Here is a 22148-nt window from a genome sequence, read left to right as displayed (position 1 = left end):
ATAGAGATACAAACCTTGGTGGGTGAAAGTAGAGTTATGGGGCACAATCTGGTGAGCACCACACATCAGATGGAGGCAGGAACATACGGAGGACAGCAGTCAGAGGTCTGCTGGGTCTCAGGACAGAGCTGAGTCCCAGTCAGATGCTGAGTCTCTGGACCAGGCTGTCTTGGAGCTGATGCAGTCAGTAGGGTGCGAACATGAGATTCAGAGAGGTATGTTAGTAACACTCCAGCAGGTCCATAGCCTAATGGAAGAGTCCCAAAGGCTACGAGCGCAGGAGATTGCACAGCAAAACATGGTCAAAACCGCACGGGTGGTGACCGCAGTGGAAAGCCTGGAACACGATGTCAGCAGCATGGCTGGTGGTGTCCAAGGTCTTGCTCAGTCATTGGTGGCCATGGCTGTGCGCCTCAAAAGCGCATGACTGGACGTGTCCCCACATGACGTGTCCCTGACACAGGCGGACCTTTATGAGACGCTGCAGAGCATGTCCCACTTTCAGGTAGACATTGCTGAGACACTATGGAACAGGTCCCGTCATTGGGGGAACGTGTCCCAGACACAGGTGGACATTGGTGAGGCACTGAAGGGCATGGCCCACTCAGAGAGGGTCATCATTGAGGGCATCAACACCATGGTGCAGACATGGTTCTCAGTATGTGGGGCAGGGCCCTGCATGTGGGCCATCGCCTTGCACCTCTCTTGATGCTGCCGCCACCGCCTTTGCCTTCTCCAGCGTGTGGCCGCCTCACCTGCCAATGCAACCGTGAGGACAGTTTCCGCGGGGTCCAAGATACCATCCATAATTTAATATCCGTAAGGAATTGGAGAGGTTGTGAGGCTGACAAATAGTTATGGCTTCCACCCAGGTATCCTCATATCTCCTAAGCATCCCCCACTCTCACATCCACTGACATCCCTCAGGGTGCCATCCTATGCCCCCTGCACATGCACCCCCAGCTGCAGCATTGGCCCCTGGGCACCAGACCCTTGCCTCGGACAGCAACAGTCCTTGCAAAGTCAGCACTGTAACGTTTAGCAACTCATCACTCTGCCATCTTCCAATTCTGGCCCAAGGTCACTATGGCCCTTTTTGAGACACTGTTTCCATTCTGGCCAAGAGGATGTACCCCCTAGTCATGTGTTGGACTTCATCCTTTGCCAATTTTACCGCCTTCACTGGACGGCCTTGCCCTGTGACCCCTTGCAAAATCTCTGCCCACTTTTGCCCCCTTCTCCGTGAAGGCATTGCCCTGCGGACCCTTCCTTACAGCACCCCACCTTACAGCTGCTATGATTGGTACAGCCTTGCCAGTGATACTCCCAAGAGCGATGTGGTGCTGCCTGCCATGAACACTTCATGATGAAAGGTAGGCGAACAAATCTCGAAGTTGGGAGCTGGTCGACAGGTGCATGTTTATAATAATCTTTTATTATTGTCAGAAGTAGGCTTACATTAGCACTGCTAAGTTACTGTGAAAAAACCCTAGTCGCCTGTTCGTGTACACTGAGGGAGAATGCCGAATGTCCATTGTGAAACATGTTGGTCTAATTGTTTAGGGACCACTTGATCCCAGTGTCGGTAAGCAAACTTTATAATGAGTATTCATTCAAAGAACAAAGAAATGTACAGCACAGGAACAGGCCCTTCGGTCCTCCAAGCCCGTGCCGACCATGCTGCTAGACTAAACTACAATCTTCTACGCTTCCTGGGTCCGTATCCCTCTATTCCCATCCTATTCATGTATTTGTCAAGATGCCCCTGAAATGTCACTGTCGTCCCTGCTTCCACCACCTCCTCCGGTAGCGAGTTCCAGGCACCCACTACCCTCTGTGTAAAAAACTTGCCTCGTACATCTACTCTAAACCTTGCCCCTCTCACCTTAAACCTATGCCCCCTAGTAATTGACCCCTCTACCCTGAGGAAAAGCCTCTGACTATCCACTCTGTCTATGCCCCTCATAATTTTGTAGACCTCTATCAGGTCGCCCCTCAACCTCCTTCGTTCCAGTGAGAACAAACCGAGCTTATTCAACCGCTCCTCATAGCTAATGCCCTCCATACCAGGCAACATTCTGGTAAATCTCTTCTGCACCCTCTCTAAAGCCTCCACATCCTTCTGGTAGTGTGGCGACCAGAATTGAACACTATACTCCAAGTGTGGCCTAACTAAGGTTCTATACAGCTGCAACATGACTTGCCAATTCTTATACTCAATGCCCCGGCCAATGAAGGCAAGCATGCCGTATGCCTTCTTGATTATGCCTTCTTGACTACCTTCTCCACCTGTGTTGCCCCTTTCAGTGACCTGTGGATCTGTACTCCTAGATCTCTCTGACTTTCAATACTCTTGAGGGTTCTACCATTCACTGTATATTCCCTACCTGCATTAGACCTTCCAAAATGCATTACCTCACATTTGTCCGGATTAAACTCCATCTGCCATCTCTTCGCCCAAGTCTCCAAACAATCTAAATCCTGCTGTATCCTCTGACAGTCCTCATCGCTATCTGCAATTCCACCAACCTTTGTGTCGTCTGCAAACTTACTAATCAGACCAGTTAACTTCTTCCATCGGGCAGGAGATACAGAAGTCTGAGAACACGCACGAACAGACTCAAAAACAGCTTCTTCCCCACTGTCACCAGACTCCTAAATGACCCTCTTATGGACTGACCTCATTAACACTACACCCTGTATGCTTCATCCGATGCCAGTGCTTATGTAGTTACATTGTATATGTTGTGTTGCCCTATTATGTATTTTCTTTTATTCCCTTTTCTTTCCATCTACTTAATGATCTGTTGAGCTGCTCGCAGAAAAATACTTTTCACTGTACCTCAGTACACGTGACAATAAACAAATCCAGTTACATTTTCCTCCAAATCATTTATATATACTACAAACAGCAAAGGTCCCAGCACTGATCCCTGCGGAACACCACTGGTCACAGCCCTCCAATTAGAAAAGTATCCTTCCATTGCTACTCTCTGCCTTCTATGACCTAGCCAGTTCTGTATCCACCTTGCCAGCTCACCCCTGATCCCGTGTGACTTCACATTTTGTACTAGTCTACCATGAGGGACCTTGTCAAAGGCCTTACTGAAGTCCATATAGACAACATCCACTGCCCTACCTGCATCAATCATCTTTGTGACCTCCTCGAAAAAACTCTATCAAGTTAGTGATATTTAACTGTATTAAAATTAATTTCCTGACATTGCGTGCACCATTGAAGGCTGGAGCAGACAATAGTACCCTGTTTTCCAGACGACGTAAACCAGATTTTTATGCTCTCACAATATTTTCCGCTGACGCCCACCATGATACCTGTTGCAGGTGGGAGCGGAAAATCCCAGCCTCTATCTTAATGGACAGAATTCCTGTCTTAACCAGACATATCTTTGCTAGGCGTCTTCACTCATAATATCAGAAAGCAAGAAAATAGAAAATACCATTCAGTTCATTAAACCTGCTTCTTTCAAAAGCGATGCACAATTTTCTCTTCTCAAGGATAAATTGTAAATATTATAAATTTATAGTTGTAGCAAATTAGTCATGTTTTCAGAAATTAATTCAAGTGATTTCATAGAATTTTTTTGCTTCTGTGCTTTAGATTCTATGTATTGTGCACCTTCAGCTACTAGTTTGACTTGACTACTCCAGTTTTTGCTAATAGTTCTATTGTGCTATTGAATAGGAAATATGGGAAGTACATTTTGGGTTTAGCTGGTTAAAAGAGGATGCCCACATGAAATTATTATCTTTGTCTGAATAAACTTCCTATCATAATATTCTCATTTTACTAACAAATCTTACAGTGGGCTGGCATTAGATCACTTAGTGAAAGAATTTCTTACATATTTAAAGGAAATGATGGAAACATAAGACAGGTTATTATTCTGTTTTGTTTCAATATTCCTTTAAATCTGCAAATTCTGATGTGCTCTCTTTAAAAGCATGAATAATGCTGCCGTATTTCATGCTCTTGCTCTCTTTTTAAAAAGGGAAATCACACCGCTACTTAATCACAGACATGCAACATAGATATTCATATACCAGTAATAACTGGTTGGAGAAAGTACATTTCACTGTCTGATATCATTGACAGCTATTGTTGCGGTACACCTCGTCGTGTACAAGGCAGACTTTCATCTATTCCATAGCAAGATTTGCTTTCGTGAACAGGTCGCTAGCCTGTTGTCAGAGGTATATAGCCTGAGGGGGTGCCACTCTTCATCATGAATGGCTGCCCAGGAATCTCTTCCGCTCTTACCATCTGCCATTGGCATGCGTTGGAAGGAATTTGCAGCTTGATACTCAACCTGTTGGCCACGTTATTAATTCACCTTCCTTGGCTATCACTCCCGGGGTGGGACACGAACCCGAAGCTTTTGGCTCAGAGGCAGGGACACTACCCATCATGCCATAAGACTGCCTTTATAATACAGTGCTACATGTTAACCTCCTGTATAATAGTGCTACATGTACATCTATCAGTGAGAGTTCTAGTTTTGTCACCAGTCAATGAAGTTGCGACAATTATGTCTGCTCTGCGAGTTGAACTATGTGGTCAGTGCCTTACCTGACCCAGTGTAATTGTCAAGTGATCCATCTCCTGTCGTTGTGGCAGTGTCACTGCTGCTCATTGGCTCTGTTTTGACTGCAAGAAGAGACACTACATAGAAGAATAAGTATAAAAAATGATGTAACCCCTAGTTTTTCATTCTGATTTATACAATGCGTTTGGGCAGTCCCATCTTTGGTTTACAGTCATATTGGTTTATGGTTAGGATGTATCAATGCTGGAATATGGAGCCCTGAGGTCAGCATGAAAAAAGCTGCAGTCATGTTAACTCATCTCAGAGAGTAGTACCACTTCAAAAGGGGGTGATAACAGTTTGGTGTTTAAATAAAATCCTGATATTTAGAAAAAATGATTTTTAGTATATATTCTACATGGAAACGATCTGTATTCTGATCCAAAATGATTCCCTGGTAATACTACAGCGAAAATATCGCAGAAGATGTTAATACCTTCTTCTGAGCCTGGAGACACGAAAGCTCTGTTGACAAGTTAAGAAAGAGATGTTGTAATTTCTAATATAAAAATAAAATGTAAGCAATATAGGTTTTACAAAATATATGGTGCCAGGGAGCAATCTCAAGATTGTAATCTAATCTTCAATCTTAGATGACGTTGATAAACCACTTAAGTTCTAATCTTGCAATACAGGATATTCTATGAACCCTTCGATCAGACAGTAACCTTGTAACTCATTCCAAGATATCTATTATTGTGTGCATAAAAATAGAATACACAATAGATAGGGATAGTTGGACAAAAATAAATTACTTGTAACATTAGGCGAATGAGGTCATTTAGTGGTTAACTTTTTGTAAGTCGCTGTTCATCACATATCTCTTTTTCAAAGCTTTATTACTTTGCTTGTGTAGCAAACTACCAGTTACTCTATTGCGATGACAACACTGTTCAGCTGAACAAATTAAATATGTATGGCATTAGAGACAACTGTAAATTGAACTAAAATATATTATTTCTCTATGCATGGCAAAGTTGACACACACTGAAAACTTGTAAACCAAACACTGTAAACTACATGTGCCAAGAAAACACAACAAGGCAAGTTAAAAGAGAAAAGAGTTGTGCAACACTCGCATGCAATTTGTAATATCTAGCAAGGAGATAAAAGTGAGTGATGTATTGTTACATATTTAAACTGCTTCTGAAACTTCATTAAATGCATTGAAAAAACATGTTCCCAAGAGAGTCAAAACTTAAGTACTGAGAAACTTGTTAAAAATTCAAGATCAGGAATACTGAGGCAACAATTTTTTTTTGGCCAGTTACCCAATGCGTGGGAGTCTGTAGCTGTGAACCCATATCCTATGATTTTGCAGCAGCACATTGCAATAACTTGCTGTGCTTCCTATTAATTGAGAAAAGATTGTTTAATCCTCTAATGAATCAGACTGAACAAGGAGGTGTTCTAAAAGATAACGTAAAACATTAAAATTAGGGTAACATTTTTATATAAATGGTGTAAATTAAATACACAACTTCATAGAGTCAAAATTCATTTATTCCACAATGGAAGGAAGCTCTGATAATTAATGAGTACTATGTTATTCACAAATAAACTAGGGACGCAATTTAACAGTCTCTTCCACATGATTTGGTGCGGGACCAGACCTTTGAATCTTGCAAGAGGCCTCTCATGAGATTTGTGATGCTCGAAACACCTCACGAAATTTAATGGAGTCTCGCGAGACGCCACAATCTGGATCTCGCCCTCATTGGGTGTGATCCAAATCAACATATTTTTTTTTTTAAATAATATTTTATTGAAAATTTTTGGTCAACCAACACAGTACATTGTGCATCCTTTACACAACATTGTAACAATACAGATAATAATGACCTTTTTTAAATTTAAACAAAAACAACAACAAATAAATAAATATTAAATAACAAAAAAAATAAAAACTAGCCCTAATTGGCAACTGCCTTGTCTCAGGCCACACACATCCCCCCCCCACCCCTCCCCCCCCCCCCCCCCCCCCAAATCCTGGGCCGCTGCTGCTGCCTTCTTTGTTCTCCCCTATCTATCTTTCCGCAAGATATTCGACGAACGGTTGCCACCGCCTAGTAAACCCTTGAGCCGACCCCCTTAGGACGAACTTAATCCGCTCTAACTTTATGAACCCCGCCATATCATTTATCCAGGTCTCCACCCCCGGGGGCTTGGCTTCTTTCCACATTAGCAATATTCTGCGCCGGGCTACTAGGGACGCAAAGGCCAAAACATCGGCCTCTTTCGCCTCCTGCACTCCCGGCTCTTGTGCAACCCCAAATATAGCCAACCCCCAGCTTGGTTCGACCCGGACTCCTACTACTTTCGAAAGCACCTTTGTCACCCCCATCCAAAACCCCTGTAGTGCCGGGCATCACCAAAACATATGGGTATGATTCGCTGGGCTTCCCGAGCACCTCGCACACCTATCCTCCACCCCAAAAAATTTACTGAGCCGTGTTCCAGTCATATGTGCCCTGTGTAATACCTTAAACTGAATCAGGCTTAGCCTGGCGCACGAGGACGACGAGTTTACCCTGTTTAGGGCATCTGCCCACATCCCCTCCTCAATCTCCTCCCCTAGCTCTTCTTCCCATTTCCCTTTTAGTTCGTCCATCATAGTCTCCCCTTCGTCTCTCATTTCCCTATATATATCCGACACCTTACCGTCCCCCACCCATTTCTTTGAGATGACTCTGTCCTGCACCTCTTGTGTCGGGAGCTGCGGGAATTCCCTCACCTGCTGCCTCGCAAAAGCCCTCAATTGCATGTACCTGAATGCATTCCCTTGGGGCAACCCATATTTCTCGGTCAGCGCTCCCAGACTCGCAAACTTCCCTTCCACAAATAGATCTTTCAATTGCGTTATACCTGCTCTTTGCCACATTCCATATCCCCCATCCATTCCCCCCGGGGCAAACCTATGGTTGTTTCTTATCGGGGACCCCCCCAGTGCTCCGGTCTTTCCCCTATGTCGTCTCCACTGTCCCCAAATCTTCAGTGTAGCTACCACCACCGGACTCGTGGTATAGTTCCTTGGTGAGAACGGCAATGGGGCTGTCACCATAGCCTGCAGGCTGGTCCCCCTACAGGACGCCCTCTCTAATCTCTTCCACGCCGCTCCTTCCTCCTCTCCCATCCACTTACTCACCATTGAAATATTAGCGGCCCAATAATACTCACTTAGGCTCGGTAGTGCCAGCCCCCCCCTATCCCTACTACGCTGTAAAAATCCCTTCCTCACTCTCGGAGTCTTCCCGGCCCAAACAAAACCCATGATACTCTTTTCTATCCTTTTGAAAAAAGCCTTCGTGATCACCACCGGGAGACACTGAAACACAAAAAGGAATCTTGGGAGGACCACCATCTTAACTGCCTGCACCCTCCCTGCCATTGACAATGCTACCATGTCCCATCTCTTGAAATCTTCCTCCATCTGTTCCACCAACCGCGTCAAATTTAGCCTGTGCAATGTGCCCCAATTCTTAGCTATCTGGATCCCCAGGTAACGAAAGTCTCTTGTTACCTTCCTCAACGGTAGGTCTTCTATTTCTCTACTCTGCTCCCCTGGATGCACCACAAACAGCTCACTCTTTCCCATGTTCAATTTATACCCTGAAAAATCCCCAAACTCCCCAAGTATCCGCATTATTTCTGGCATCCCCTCCGCTGGATCCGCCACATATAGTAGCAGATCATCCGCATATAAAGATACCCGGTGTTCTTCTCCTCCCCTGAGTATTCCCCTCCATCCCTTGGAACCTCTCAGCGCTATCGCCAGGGGCTCAATCGCCAGTGCAAACAGTAATGGAGACAGAGGACATCCCTGCCTTGTCCCTCTATGGAGCCGAAAATATGCCGATCCCCGTCCATTCGTGACCACACTCGCCACCGGGGCCCCATACAACAGCTGCACCCATCTAACATACCCCTCTCCGAACCCAAATCTCCTCAACACCTCCCACAGATAATCCCACTCCACTCTATCAAATGCTTTCTCGGCATCCATCGCCACTACTATCTCCGTTTCACCCTCTGGTGGGGCCATCATCATTACCCCTAACAACCTCCGTATGTTCGTGTTCAGCTGTCTCCCCTTCATAAACCCAGTTTGGTCCTCATGAACCACCCCCGGGACACATTCCTCTATTCTCATTGCCATTACCTTGGCCAAGACCTTGGCATCTACATTGAGGAGGGAGATTGGTCTGTAGGACCCGCATTGTAGCGGATCCTTTTCCTTCTTTAAAAGAAGCGATATCGTTGCTTCTGACATAGTCGGGGGCAGTTGTCCCCTTTCCTTTGCCTCGTTAAAGGTCCTCGTCAGTAGCGGGGCGAGCAAGTCCAAATATTTTCTGTAAAATTCAACTGGGAATCCGTCCGGTCCCGGGGCCTTTCCCGTCTGCATGTTCCTAATTCCTTTCACCACTTCTTCTACCGTGATCTGTGCTCCCAATCCCATCCTTTCCTGCTCTTCCACCTTGGGAATTTCCAACCGATCCAAAAACTCCATCATTCTCTCCCTCCCATCCAGGGGTTGAGCTTCATACAATTTTTTATAAAATGTCTTAAACACTTCATTCACTCTCTCCGCTCCCCGCTCCGTCTCTCCATCTTCGTCTCTCACCCCCCTATTTCCCTCGCTGCTCCCCTTTTCCTCAATTGGTGTGCCAGCAATCTGCTCGCCTTCTCTCCATATTCATACTGTACACCCTGCGCCTTCCTCCATTGTGCCTCTGCAGTGCCTGTGGTCAGCAAGTCAAATTCCACATGCAGCCTTTGCCTTTCCCTATACAGTCCCTCCTCCGGTGCTTCCGCATACTGTCTGTCCACCCTCAAAAGTTCTTGCAACAACCGCTCCCGTTCCTTACTCTCCTGCTTCCCTTTATGTGTCCTTATTGATATCAGCTCCCCCCTAACCACCGCCTTCAACGCCTCCCAGACCACTCCCACCTGAACCTCCCCATTGTCATTGAGTTCCAAGTACTTTTCAATGCATCCCCTCACCCTTAAGCACACCCCCTCATCCGCCATTAGTCCCATATCCATTCTCCAGGGTGGACGCCCTCTTGTTTCCTCCCCTATCTCCAAGTCTACCCAGTGTGGGGCATGATCCGAAATGGCTATAGCCGTATATTCCGTTCCCCTCACCCTCGGGATCAATGCCCTACCCAACACAAAAAAGTCTATGCGTGAATAGACTTTATGGACATAGGAGAAAAACGAGAACTCCTTACTCCTAGGTCTACTGAATCTCCACGGGTCCACCCCTCCCATCTGCTCCATAAAATCCTTAAGCACCTTGGCTGCTGCCGGCCTCCTACCAGTCCTGGACTTCGACCTATCCAGCCTTGGTTCCAACACCGTGTTAAAGTCTCCCCCCATTATCAGCTTTCCGGTCTCTAGGTCTGGGATGCGTCCTAGCATTCGCCTCATAAAATTGGCATCGTCCCAATTCGGGGCATACACGTTTACCAACACCACCATCTCTCCCTGTAATTTGCCACTCACCATCACGTATCTGCCCCCGTTATCCGCCACTATAGTCTTTGCCTCGAACATTACCCGCTTCCCCACTAATATAGCCACCCCCCTGTTTTTCGCATCCAGCCCCGAATGGAACACCTGCCCTACCCATCCTTTGCGCAACCTAACCTGGTCTATCAGTTTCAGGTGCGTTTCCTGTAACATGACCACATCTGCTTTAAGTTTCTTAAGGTGTGCGAGTACTCGTGCCCTCTTTATCGGCCCGTTAAGCCCCCTCACGTTCCACGTGATCAGCCGAGTTGGGGGGCTTCCCACCCCCCCCCTTGCCGGTTAGCCATCATCTTTTTCCAGCTTCTCGCCCAGTTCCCACGCGGCTGTATTTCTCCCAGACGGTGCCCCCCCGCCCATCCTTTCCCGCACCCACTCCCCCCTTTCCCCAGCAGCAGCAACCCAGTAATTCCCCCCTCCCCCCCCCCCCGCTAGCGTAATTACTCCCCCCATGTTGCTCCCAGAAGTCAGCAAACTCTGGCTGACCTCGGCTTCCCCCCGTGATCACGGCTCGCCCCGTGCGGCGCCCCCTCCTTCCTGCTTCTCTATTCCCGCCATAATTATCATAGCGCGGGAACCAAGCCCGCGCCTCTCCCTCGGCCCCGCCTCCCATGGCCAACGCCCCATCTCCTCTCCCTCCCCACCTCCCCCCATCACCACCTGTGGGAGAAAGAAAAGTTACCATACCGCAGGATTAATCATACAATCCCTCTTCGCCACCCCCCCCCCCCCCACTCGTCCCACCACTTTGTCCAAACGTTCATTTTCGTAGTCCAATCATTCCAATTTTTCTTCTACAATAAAAGTCCACGCTTCATCCGCCGTCTCAAAGTAGTGGTGCCTCCCTTGATATGTGACCCACAGTCTTGCCGGTTGCAGCATTCCAAACTTTATCTTTTTTTTGTGAAGTACCGCTTTGGCCCGATTAAAGCTCGCCCTCCTTCTCGCCACCTCCGCACTCCAATCTTGATAGACGCGGATCACCGCGTTCTCCCATTTACTACACCGAGTTTTCTTCGCCCATCTAAGGACCATTTCTCTATCCTTAAAACGGAGAAATCTCACCACTATGGCTCTGGGAGCTTCTCCTGCTCTCGATCCTCGCACCATAACTCGGTATGCTCCCTCCACCTCCAACGGACCCGTCGGGGCCTCCACTCCCATTAACGAGTGCAGCATCGTGCTCACATATGCCCCGACGTCCGCCCCCTCCACACCTTCAGGAAGGCCAAGAATCCTCAAGTTGTTCCTCCTTGCGTTATTTTCCAGTGCCTCCAACCTCTCCACAGATCGTTTCTGGTGTGCCTCCTGTATCTCCGACTTCACCACCAGGCCCTGTATGTCGTTTTCATTCTCTGCTGCTTTCGCCTTCACGACCCGAAGCTCCTGCTCCTGGGTCTTTTGTTCCTCTTTCAGCCCTTCAATCGCCTGTAATATCGGGGCCAACAACTCTTTCTTCATTTCCTTTTTTTATCTCCTCCACGCAGCGTTTCAAAAACTCTTGTTGTTCAGGGCCCCATATGAAACTGCCACCTTCCGACGCCATCTTGGTTTCTGCTTGCCTTCCTTGCCGTTGTTCCAAAGGATCCGCTGCAATCCGGCCACTTTCCTCTCCTTTTTCCATCCGTGTCCAGGGGGAACACCCTTCTGGTTTACCGCACGGTGTTTTCAGCCGTTAAAATTGCCGTTGGGGCTCCTATCAAGAGCCCAAAAGTCCGTTTCACAGGGAGCTGCCGAAACGTGCGACTCAGCTGGTCATCGCCGCACCCGGAAGTCCCAAATCAACATATTTAAATGAGCCGAATATGCGTTTGCAGGATTCTCCCAATGCCTGGCACCTAAGGGCCGCAGCTGTGAAACCTCACTAGGGTGCTGTTTAGTACCAGTTTCTACAAACGTCGATCAGTCGTAATGGTATCTGGGGTGGTTTCCCAGACCATTAGAGACTCCCAGGTGTCGGGAACAGGCATGGTGGCACCCAGGGGCTCCTTCTGACATCTGTGCAACTTGGCACTGCCAGCCTGGCACTATCAGGGTGCCTGGGTGGCACTGACAGTGTGGCAGGGATGTTAGGTTAGCATTGCCAGGGACCGGGGCTTACCAGGTGGTGGTGTGGGGAGGGGGGGGGGGGCGCGCAGGGGAGGTGAGCGGGTGTTCCTGGGGGAATCGGCGAGATGGAGGAAGGAGGGGCTTGAAAACAGACGTGGTTGCTGAAATGGAGAGGGCAGGGGTGGGGTGATCAAGGTAGCCAGACAAAATGGCACCCCGATCTGCGAGGAGCCTTTCATGCTGGGCTCACCGGCAGGAAATTACTCCAAGTGCGGTTCGGCAGAGACAAACTCCCCGAGGCAAAAATAAATGGCAAAGTTCCATTGAATAGCGGGGTGTTTCTTGGTGCTGGAGCTGACGAGAAACACACCCCTAAATGTGGCTAAAACCTTACATTAATTTTTTTCTGGTTAAATTGCGCCCTAGATATTCTACGGTTGTTCAATGTGGATAGATTGATGTATTATTGCTGGTGGTAAAAATATAATTTATCTTGTAAAATTACAATAGTTACATCACTCCTGCATTCTTCCAGCTCATTTGGTGTCCAAAATAATTAAGTTGCCTTTTGTGAAATCAGCTCAGGTTTAAATAATTTAGATTTTTTACACCTTTTCTATACTTAAATTATAATCTTGTAATGTTCCTTTTTATTTCTCCATACTGACATGAATTTATATATTTAGAATCCCTAATGGAGGTCATTCAGCCCATTGAGTCTGCACCAACCCTCTGAAAGAGCACCTTACCGAGTTCCACTGCCCTGCCTTATCTCTGTAACCCCACCTAATCTTTGGACATTAATGGGCAATTTAGCATGGCTAATCTACCTGACCTGCTCATCTTTGGACTGTGGGAGGAAACCAGAGTACCCAGAGGAAACCCAAGCCGAGAAGGGGAGAACATACAAGCTCCACACAGACAGTCACCAAGGTTTGAATCTAACCCAGGTCCCTGACATTGTGAGGCAACAGTGCTAACCACTGTGCCAGCGTGCTGCCGTGAAATTTGAAATGGACAGGAACAGAATAAGAATGTGCGATGGCTAAACTCATTAAAATTGTAATGCATCTTTGACCTAGTTCTCCAAATTTTTAAGCTAACTTTAATTTCACTTGTTTGTGCCTGGAAAAAAACTATTTTCAGTTGAAAACCTTTGAGTGGTCAAGGCTTTCTGTCTGTAGGGGTGGATTATGTTAATTGGGACAGCTTGTGAGGAATTGGCACTCTTTTCCAACCTGGGGCGAAATTCTCCCCCAACGGCGCGATGTCCGCCGACTGGCGCCAAAAACGGCGCCAATCAGACGGGCATCGCGCTGGCCCAAAGGTGCGGAATGCTCCGCATCTTTGGGGGCCGAGCCCCAACATTGAGGGGCTAGGCCGGCGCCGGAGGGATTTCCGCCCCGCCAGCTGGCGGAAATGGCGTTTGTTGCCCCGCCAGCTGGCGGAAATGGCGTTTGTTGCCCCGCCAGCTGGCGCGGAAATGCGGCGCATGCGCGGGAGCGTCAGCGGCCGCCGACAGTTTCTCATGCATGTGCAGTGGGGAGAGTCTCTTCCGCCTCCGCCATGGAAGGGAAAGAGTGCCCCCACGGCACAGGCCCGCCCGCGGATCGGTGGGCCCCGATCGCGGGCCAGGCCACCGTGGGGCCACCCCCCGGGGTCAGATCGCCCCGCGCCCCCCCCAGGACCCCGGAGCCCGCCCACGCCGCCTGGTCCCGCCGGTAAATACCAGCTTTGATTTACGCCGGCGGGACAGGCAATTTCTGGGCGGGACTTCGGCCCATTCGGGCCGGAGAATTGAGCGGGGGGTCTCGCCAACCGGCGCGACCCGATTCCCGCCCCCGCCCAATCTCCGGTACCGGAGACTTCGGTGGGGGCGGGGGCGGGATTCACGGCGGCCAACGGCCATTCTCCGACCCGGCGGGGGGTCGGAGAATGACGTCCCTGGTCTCTTAAAAAGTGATGTTAGTAATAATAATAAAAATGTTCTCATTAGGAAAGAGCCAATAATTGTTTTTTAAACAAAACAGGAAGTCTAGTTGTGTGAAATTGTTCGAAGTGGGTGGGGGGGGGGGGGGGGCGGTGGAAGAAGAGATGGAACTATTAACTTAAATAGCCAACAAAAATAGGACATGCTTGAGTCGGATGCCTGATTTAAACCCTGCCTTTCAGCCACAGTACACCGTGGGGCTGGAAAAGTTGTAGAACCCTGGTTGTATGCCCAACATTCAATATGAATACAAAAGCTCAGAAATTGTATTGAGGGAATTCAGAGAGGCACATGCTGTATGCACTTTTTGTACCTTTTCAATCTGAATTGTATTTTGCCCCCAGGCTGTGTGCCTGACATGGAATGTTTATTGAAAATATCAAAAGAATTACAATGGTACAGAGGCACCTAATAGTGGAACACGCTGCATGGAGGCATGTCGGGTTTTTAATGGCACATTTTGTAAATTTCAGGTTGAAATGTTTTGTAATGTACTTTTACAAATTTTATGAATAAAGCATATTTTTGGGGAAAAACAGATTTAAACCCTGCCTGATTTTATGCTCCAATGCTATTGGCAAGCTTGCGGAGTTAAAATCGAGGCTTTTAATTCTACATTTCTGGTGCCAAATTAACTTGGCACCATTTGTAACAAATTCATGTCAACCTCTTAAGTGCAGATTTTCATCTTCACCGGATGCAGGAACCTGAGGGGGCAATCATCTGGCATAAAAATCAATGGAATGAAAATTGGATGAATTCTATAAAAGGAAGCGATTCACTCAGTCAAATTACAGTTCAAAAATGTACCTGCATGATGTTGGTTAAAAAAAGAGGAAATAAACATAGCTGCTCATGGTTCTGCATGAAACTAAAAGGCTGAGTTTTACTCGGATTGGGAATCGGGGTGGGGGTGGGGGGTAGGGGAGGCGTGGGGGAGGTGCTAGGGCCAAACCGGCAGTAAAAAATCTGCCTCTCCACTCCATCCCCTTCTCTAGAGCGTGGTGCCTACAATTTCAATTCCCGGGCCTCATTTATTTGTCCCAACTCTGACTTCTGCTTGATGCTGGTGGGAATTATGTCGCTGATTGGGGCTAGTGGTGGAACGGCTTCAAATCAATTCTTAAACAATTGTTGTCTTACTCGGTAAGCACGTAATGATGAATAGAGTTAAAAGTTATATCACCATACTTTGGATTAAATTGACCCTGGGAATTGCAAAATTATTATTGTTGTGGCATGATATTAAATTCACAGCACCAGCTTCATGTATTTTAGCCATTCATCATTCTAACCTGGATCAAAATGATTTCTAAATATGTTTACTTTGTCCTGAAAGTCAATCTAATTTTTTTTTTAGCTTTTAAAATTAAATATACATGTTTGTTTCTTTTATTCAGTTACTAAAACCAACTTATCTACTTACGGCATAAATTGTAAGCATAAAACATTTTTAAAAAGCTGATTGGAATACTCACTCACGCTTTTAGGATTGAAATCCTGCTGTGCCACATTAGTACTAAATGTTTATACTGAGAGGATGTTTCCACTTGTGTGGGAGTCTAGAACTAGGGGGCACAGTTTAAAAATCATGGGAGGGATTCTCTGTTGGCCGATGGTGAAATTGTGAAACGCAATTGGGCGGAGAATCGTTTCCGACAGCGAAATCGCAATTATCCGACACCTCAATGCAATCCGGAACGAGTGTACAGTAAACACCTTTCGCATATCATTAGCGGGTCCGACCCGGTAATCTCCGGGGCGTCCGCGATTTTCCTCCTCCGATGGGCCGAGTTCCCGCCGGCGCGGTTCACTTTGTGCTTTTAAAAATCGTGAAACTGGCGCCATGGCTGCTGAGGGAGAGAGAGAGGGTACGGAAAGTGTCCAACGCCATAGTTTTCTCACAGTTGTGCTGTTCGCCGGGGGGCTTCTGCCAGGGCCGGGGAAGTAGCAGGGGTGGCCAGGGGGTGGGCTATGAGGTCAGGGTGGACGGACACGAACACCATTTCTGCAGCGGACAAAGCAGCCATGCCGCTGGACTACCCACTGTGAACCTAATGCCACGGGTTGTATAGGTCCCCCCCCCCCCCCCCCCCCAGGCTAGCCCCTGGGTGTCCTCTGGCCCCAGCCGACCCATCAGCTGCGTGGACGCGCTCCAGCACAACCAGTGCCTTCTTGTTGGCTGGGCTGAATGTGTGTGGGGATTGTAATGTGTATGTGTGGTTGCAGCTTGTCAGCCTCCCGACGGTCAGCCACGCGCCATTTTCATTGGAATCGATTGAGTTCCACACCGTGCCGGTGCTAGTCCCTTAATAGTAACGGAATTGGTCAGGTCCGGCGGCAGTTTTGCAGTTGTGAAAGTTCACAAATTCTGCATTGGCGTCAACAGAAACAGAGAATCCCACCAAATAGGACTGCCCTTTCCACTGTTTTGAAGCATTAACTGACCTAAAATAAATAGATCGATGCCTTTCTTAAAATAATATTAAAGGAAGATTTAACGTTCTCTTTTCATAGAATCACTACAGTGCAGAAGGAAGCCATTTAGCCCATTTAATCCTCCAAAAGAGCACCCTACTCAGGCTCTCAACTTCCATACTCACAACCCCATAACCCCTGCATAACCTTTGGACACTAAGATGCAATTTAGCATGACCAGGCCACCTAACCTGCACACCGCATTGGACTGTGGGGGAAAACCCACACAGACACGGAGAATGTGCAAACTCCACACCGATAGTCACCCAAGGTTGGAATCGAACACGGGCCCCTAGTGCTGTAAGTCAGCAGTGCTAAACACTGTGCAACCATGCCCTCCCAATGTTCTTCATATTAAAGAGATATTTACAAATAAGACTGATATGGTTTTGAAATTGCCACTGCTTTGATTCTAAAATTGCATTTATTTCAGCAAGGCAAAGCCACTGCTTCACCTTCATTCAATGTATACTAGTTATGAATCAATAGTGACACTGCGACAACACAAGGTCTGTTTTACATTTACACCTTTCCAGAGAATTTTGATTTCTAACCTAATTATTGTTTTTCCTTAAAGGTAAAGATCATAATAAATGCACATAAATTTCATGTAATTGGAAATCTGTACGAACCTTTACGTAACTTAGTCTTCCCTTAAGACAGGCGAGAGGGCAATGACACAAAATATAGTACAGGTACTCGCTTTTAAGACTGAACTGGCCAATCCTGCAGTATGGAGCTCATTTGCACATAATATAATGATGTTGACATTTAATAAAATGTGGCTTGAATGTGCAGGATGACTTCAAGAGTGACAAAATCAACCTTGAACATTTTCATGACAACAAATGATTTCAGAGAACAGGGATTTCAAACATTAATGATCAAAATATGTTTTTGGTACAGTAATAGATGACATCTCATTTTGAAAAAGTCAGAAAATATTTTTAAGTCTACTTAATTTATTCAGCAGTTAGGATCAGATTTCATTAACATTGTTATTATATGGTTTGTGGCCTCCTTTTAATGAATGGATTTCTTTTGATTTCAATCAGGCAAGAATTAAAAGCACCATATTTAACAGGAACACAAGAATTAGGAGCAGGAATAGGCCATTCGGCCCCTTGGCCATGGCTGATCTGATTATGGTCTTAGCTTCTCTATCCTGTCTGTCCCCATAACCCTCAAATCCCTTGTCTATCTAACTCAGCCTTGAATATATTCAATGATAGAGTCTCCAGAGCTCTCTGAGGGAGAGAATGCAACAGACTAATGAGACTCTGAGAGAAAAATATTCTCTTCATCTCCAACTTAGATGGGAGACCTATTATTTTGAAATTGTGCCCCCTAGTTCTAGACTCCCCCACAAATGGAAACATCCTCTCAGTGTTAACCCTGTCTAGACCCTCAGGATTTTGTATGTTTTAATAAGATCACCTATCAATCTTCTAAAATTTCAATGGATACAGTCCCAACCTTTCCTCATAAGAAACCTTCTTTTTTACAGGAATGAGTGAACATTCTCTGAACTGTTTCTAATGCAATTATATCCTTTCCTGAGTAAGGAGACTAAAACTGAACGTAGTAATCCAGATGTGGGATTGGATTCTTCACCTCGCCGTGCCACATTTCTTGCACATTCCATTTACCTCCCTAATCACTTGCTGTACCTACTCACTTAACCCTTCTAAATCCCTTTGTAAACCTTGGCCATGATTTTATAGCCACACTGCGGCCAAAAGGCAGCTCGCCGCGGCGCAGTGTGGCCGATATAAGCCGGGAGACCCCGCTCCCAGGATCTGCCTGGCTTTCAATGCCTCCTGAGACCTTGCGATGTAAATCCCGCCCATTGTGAGTGGGATCACTTTTGACAAATCTGTAAATTAGAGTGAGAAAGCTAGTTTCACTTTAATGTGCAGATTCCCAAGGTACCAGAGGCATGGGATCTATCTCTTCGCTCCGGAGACCTCGGGCGAGCGCCGTTCAGTATTGGTCTACACAATCGGGGATTAGATGGAAATGCACTCGTGGGTGTCTCCCTGGGGATTGGAGGAGCCCAGGTGTATGCCCTTTGGGCATGGTGGTACCCTAGCAATGCTGGTGCACCCATTTATCCCTACTCTCTGCTACCTGCTAGGTAGGCAATCCTCTATCCACGCTAATATGTTACCCCTAAACAAGAGGGCTCTTATTTTGTGCAGTAACTTCTGGGGCGTCATTCTCCGACCCCCCGCCGGGTCGGAGAATGGCCGTAGGCCGCCGTGAATCCCGCCCCCGCCCCCGCCGAAGTCTCCGGTACCGGAGATTGGGTGGGGGCGGGAATCGGGCCGCGCCGGTTGGCGGGACCCCCCGCTGGATTCTCCGGCCCAGATGGGCCGAAGTCCCGCCCAGAAATTGCCTGTCCCGCCGGCGTAAATCAAACCTGGTATTTACCGGCGGGACCAGGTGGCGTGGGCGGGCTCCGGGGTCCTGGGGGGGGGGCGCGGGGCGATCTGACCCCGGGGGGTGCCCCCACAGTGGCCTGGCCCGCGATCGGGGCCCACCGATCTGCGGGCGGGCCTGTGCCGTGGGGGCACTCTTTCCCTTCCGCCTCCGCCACGGCCTCCACCATGGCGGAGGCGGAAGAGACTCTCCCCACTGCGCATGCGCGGGAAACTGACAGCGGCCGCTGACGCTCCCGCGCATGCGCCGCATTTCCGCGCCAGCTGGCGGGGCAACAAACGCCATTTCCGCCAGCTGGCGGGGCGGAAATCCCTCCGGCGTCGGCCTAGCCCCTCAATGTTGGGGCTAGGCCGCCAAAGATGCGGAGCATTCTGCACCTTTGGGCCGGCGCGATGCCCATCTGATTGGCGCCGTGTTTGCCGCCAGTCGGCGGACATCGCGCCGTTGGGGGAGAATTTTGCCCCTGATATGTCACTTTATAGAGTGTCTTTTGGAAATTCAAGCACACATCTACAGGTGCCCCTTCATCCACCTTGCGTGTTACTTATACATAAAAAACATACATGGAAACATCATGGCTGATCATCAACTTCAATACCCTGATCCCACCTTCCCCCCCATATCTCTTGATCCCTTTAGCCCCAAGAGCTATATCTAAATCCATCTTGAAATTACACAACTTTTTGGCCTCAACTACTTTCTGAGGTAGTGAATTCCACAGATTCAACACTCTCTGGATGAAGAAATTTCTTATCTCAGTCCTAAAAGGTTTAGCCCTTATCCTCAAACTATGACCCCCACCATCAGGAACATTCTTTCTGAATCTACCCTGCCTAATCCTCTCCTCTACTTTGCTTGTTTTTTCTTTGTAATTGGTTCTATTTTATGTCTGGATTGCTCATGGGCCTATTATTAGGACTGTAATCATGTTATCTTGGCTAAGGAACAACAATAACTTGTATTTATACAGCACCTTTAATGTGGTAAACCATCCTCAGGTGTTTCACAGCAAGAACTTCCAACAAACTACATCGCAGAAAGTAGAGCAAATAAGCAAATGGTTGAACACCTTCAGGTCTTAAAGGAGGAAAGAGATGTTGAGAGGCCAGACAAAGATGTTAGGGGCACTGATTCAATACCTCAAAGCTCTCTTGATTTATCTCTTAAACCTCCGCCTTAATAAATGTTTTCCTCCCTGCATGTATTCCATTCAAATGCTGCACGAAAATGGAACAAATTGCATTCAAAGCATTATTGAAGGTATCTTTGGATTATTGCCGTACAGTAATTAATAGGGGCTGTAGCCCACAACCATCTGGAGAATGTTTTTTTGTGCCCATAACATCTTTGTCTAATCTCTTCTCGTACACACTTATCTCTGACCATCAACTCTGCTCCACCTGCTTCATCCCCTCTGAAATAGAACATCACAAATCACTTTTCTTCACTCCCTTGATCCCTGAAGAGCTATACGGACTTGAAGTGCTAACTCCTTTTCTCTCTCCACCTGCTGAGTTTTCCCAGCGTTTTCTGTTTTATTTCTGGTGCAGCCTCAGTCAGTCGTCAGGAAAAGGGATGGAATTGGTGGTTAAGGAATGGAGTTTGCGATGGAGACCAAAGTTTATCATAGAATTTACAGTGTAGAAGGAGGCCATTTGGCCCATCGAGTCTGCACTGGCTCTTGGAAAGAGCACCCTACCCAAGGTCAACACCTCCACCCTATCCTCATAACCCAGTAACCCCACCCAACACTAAGGGCAATTTTAGACGCTAAGGGCAATTTATCATGGCCAATCCACATAACCTGCACATCTTTTGGACACTATAGGCTTCCTAATATTTAATTGGAAGGAATTTCTGATGTTGAGGTAGAACTGGATGTGGAAACTGACACAGTGTTTTCAGATGATGTTGCTAAAGGGCAGCATGTGGAAGAAATAATAGAGGGGACCAAGGAGGATACTTAATGTAATGGTGTGGAAACCGGAAAAGAAGTCGATTGTGCTTTTCTTTGTTGGTGCCATTATCTGTTTTCTGAAATTAAATTGTGTGATGATTGCTTGCTGGTGACAGCAGCCTAATTTTGAAATAATAATGCATGAAAGTCCATCGGCTGTAGGGGGTTGGGTGTGTGGGTGGGGCGGGGGGAGGGGGGGGGGATGTGGGCACTAATAGCTGGACTAAGGAGTATGTGTGACACGAAGCCCGTTGATGTCTCAACTATTAACACCTGCTTGTTAGTATGAAATGCAAACATTTCTCGCCATTGTGTCTTTAATCTTGGTTGATTGGCAGCTGTTTAAGCAGTGACCTTTGGTCTGAAATATACACTGCTGTCTTTTCTCAGTGTGAGGTTTACCAGATATTATGTTCATAAGAAATTATGTCACTTATATATATCATAATGTGTAAGTCTATTTGATTCAAACACTTTAAGATTGTTGGTGTAGAACAAAGGCTTTGTTAACCTTTCCCTGAACAGGCGCCAGAATGTGGCGACTAGGGTAACTTCATTGCAGTGTTATTGTAAGCCTACTTGTGACAATAAAGATTATTATAATTAACCCTCTCCAGGTTTATTACTATATACATGGTACTTTAAATTTCTTGCTTACTGATTTTAATTATACCAGTTCCTATACCAGTGATTAATTAAATTAGGGAGACACAGATGTAATACTGCATAGAGTCAACTTTACCTCTACAATGAGCCTGATACAATTTAAAGTAGTACATAGAGTGTACAACTAAGACGATTATGGGTGGGTTCTTCCCTGGGGTGCAGGACAGGTGTGAGCATTGTTCAGGGGCCTGCGAATTACACATGCTCTCGTCTTACCCCAAGTTAGTTGGGTTCTGGGTCTCATTGTTTGTGATCATGTCGGAGATCGTTGGGGTCAAACTATAGCCATGTCTGCCGGCGGAGATCTTTGGGGTGGGGGGGGGTCTGATTTCTTGGCCTTTGCCTCCTTGGTGGCTCGGAGGCCGGTCCTGCTTGGGTGGAGGTCGGTGGTGCTACCCAAGGCATGGTTGAGTGACCTGGTAGAATTCCTGCG

At 47.1% G+C, this 22148-nt stretch overlaps 1 protein-coding gene across 20 annotated transcripts in view; it reads right to left on the bottom strand.

The window, feature by feature from the left end:
• eya4 (EYA transcriptional coactivator and phosphatase 4) overlaps positions 1-22148 on the bottom strand; it is a 758447-nt gene that overhangs the window by 228964 nt on the left and 507335 nt on the right. For 11 of the 20 annotated variants that reach the window (XM_072499738.1, XM_072499733.1, XM_072499734.1 and 8 more), the window contains one exon: positions 4589-4681. The exons of 7 other annotated variants lie outside the window; for them this stretch is intronic. In XM_072499738.1, the coding sequence (XP_072355839.1) occupies positions 4589-4681 (93 nt within the window). The remainder of the gene's footprint in view (positions 1-4588; positions 4682-22148) is intronic. 2 more of the 20 variants (XM_072499735.1, XM_072499737.1) reach the window with 1 other exon arrangement.

This window comes from Scyliorhinus torazame, chromosome 4, assembly GCF_047496885.1.
Source record: "Scyliorhinus torazame isolate Kashiwa2021f chromosome 4, sScyTor2.1, whole genome shotgun sequence".
Classification (NCBI taxonomy): domain Eukaryota; kingdom Metazoa; phylum Chordata; class Chondrichthyes; order Carcharhiniformes; family Scyliorhinidae; genus Scyliorhinus; species Scyliorhinus torazame.
Note: the sequence above shows the minus strand (reverse complement) of the source record. Positions and strands in the feature narration are given on the sequence as shown.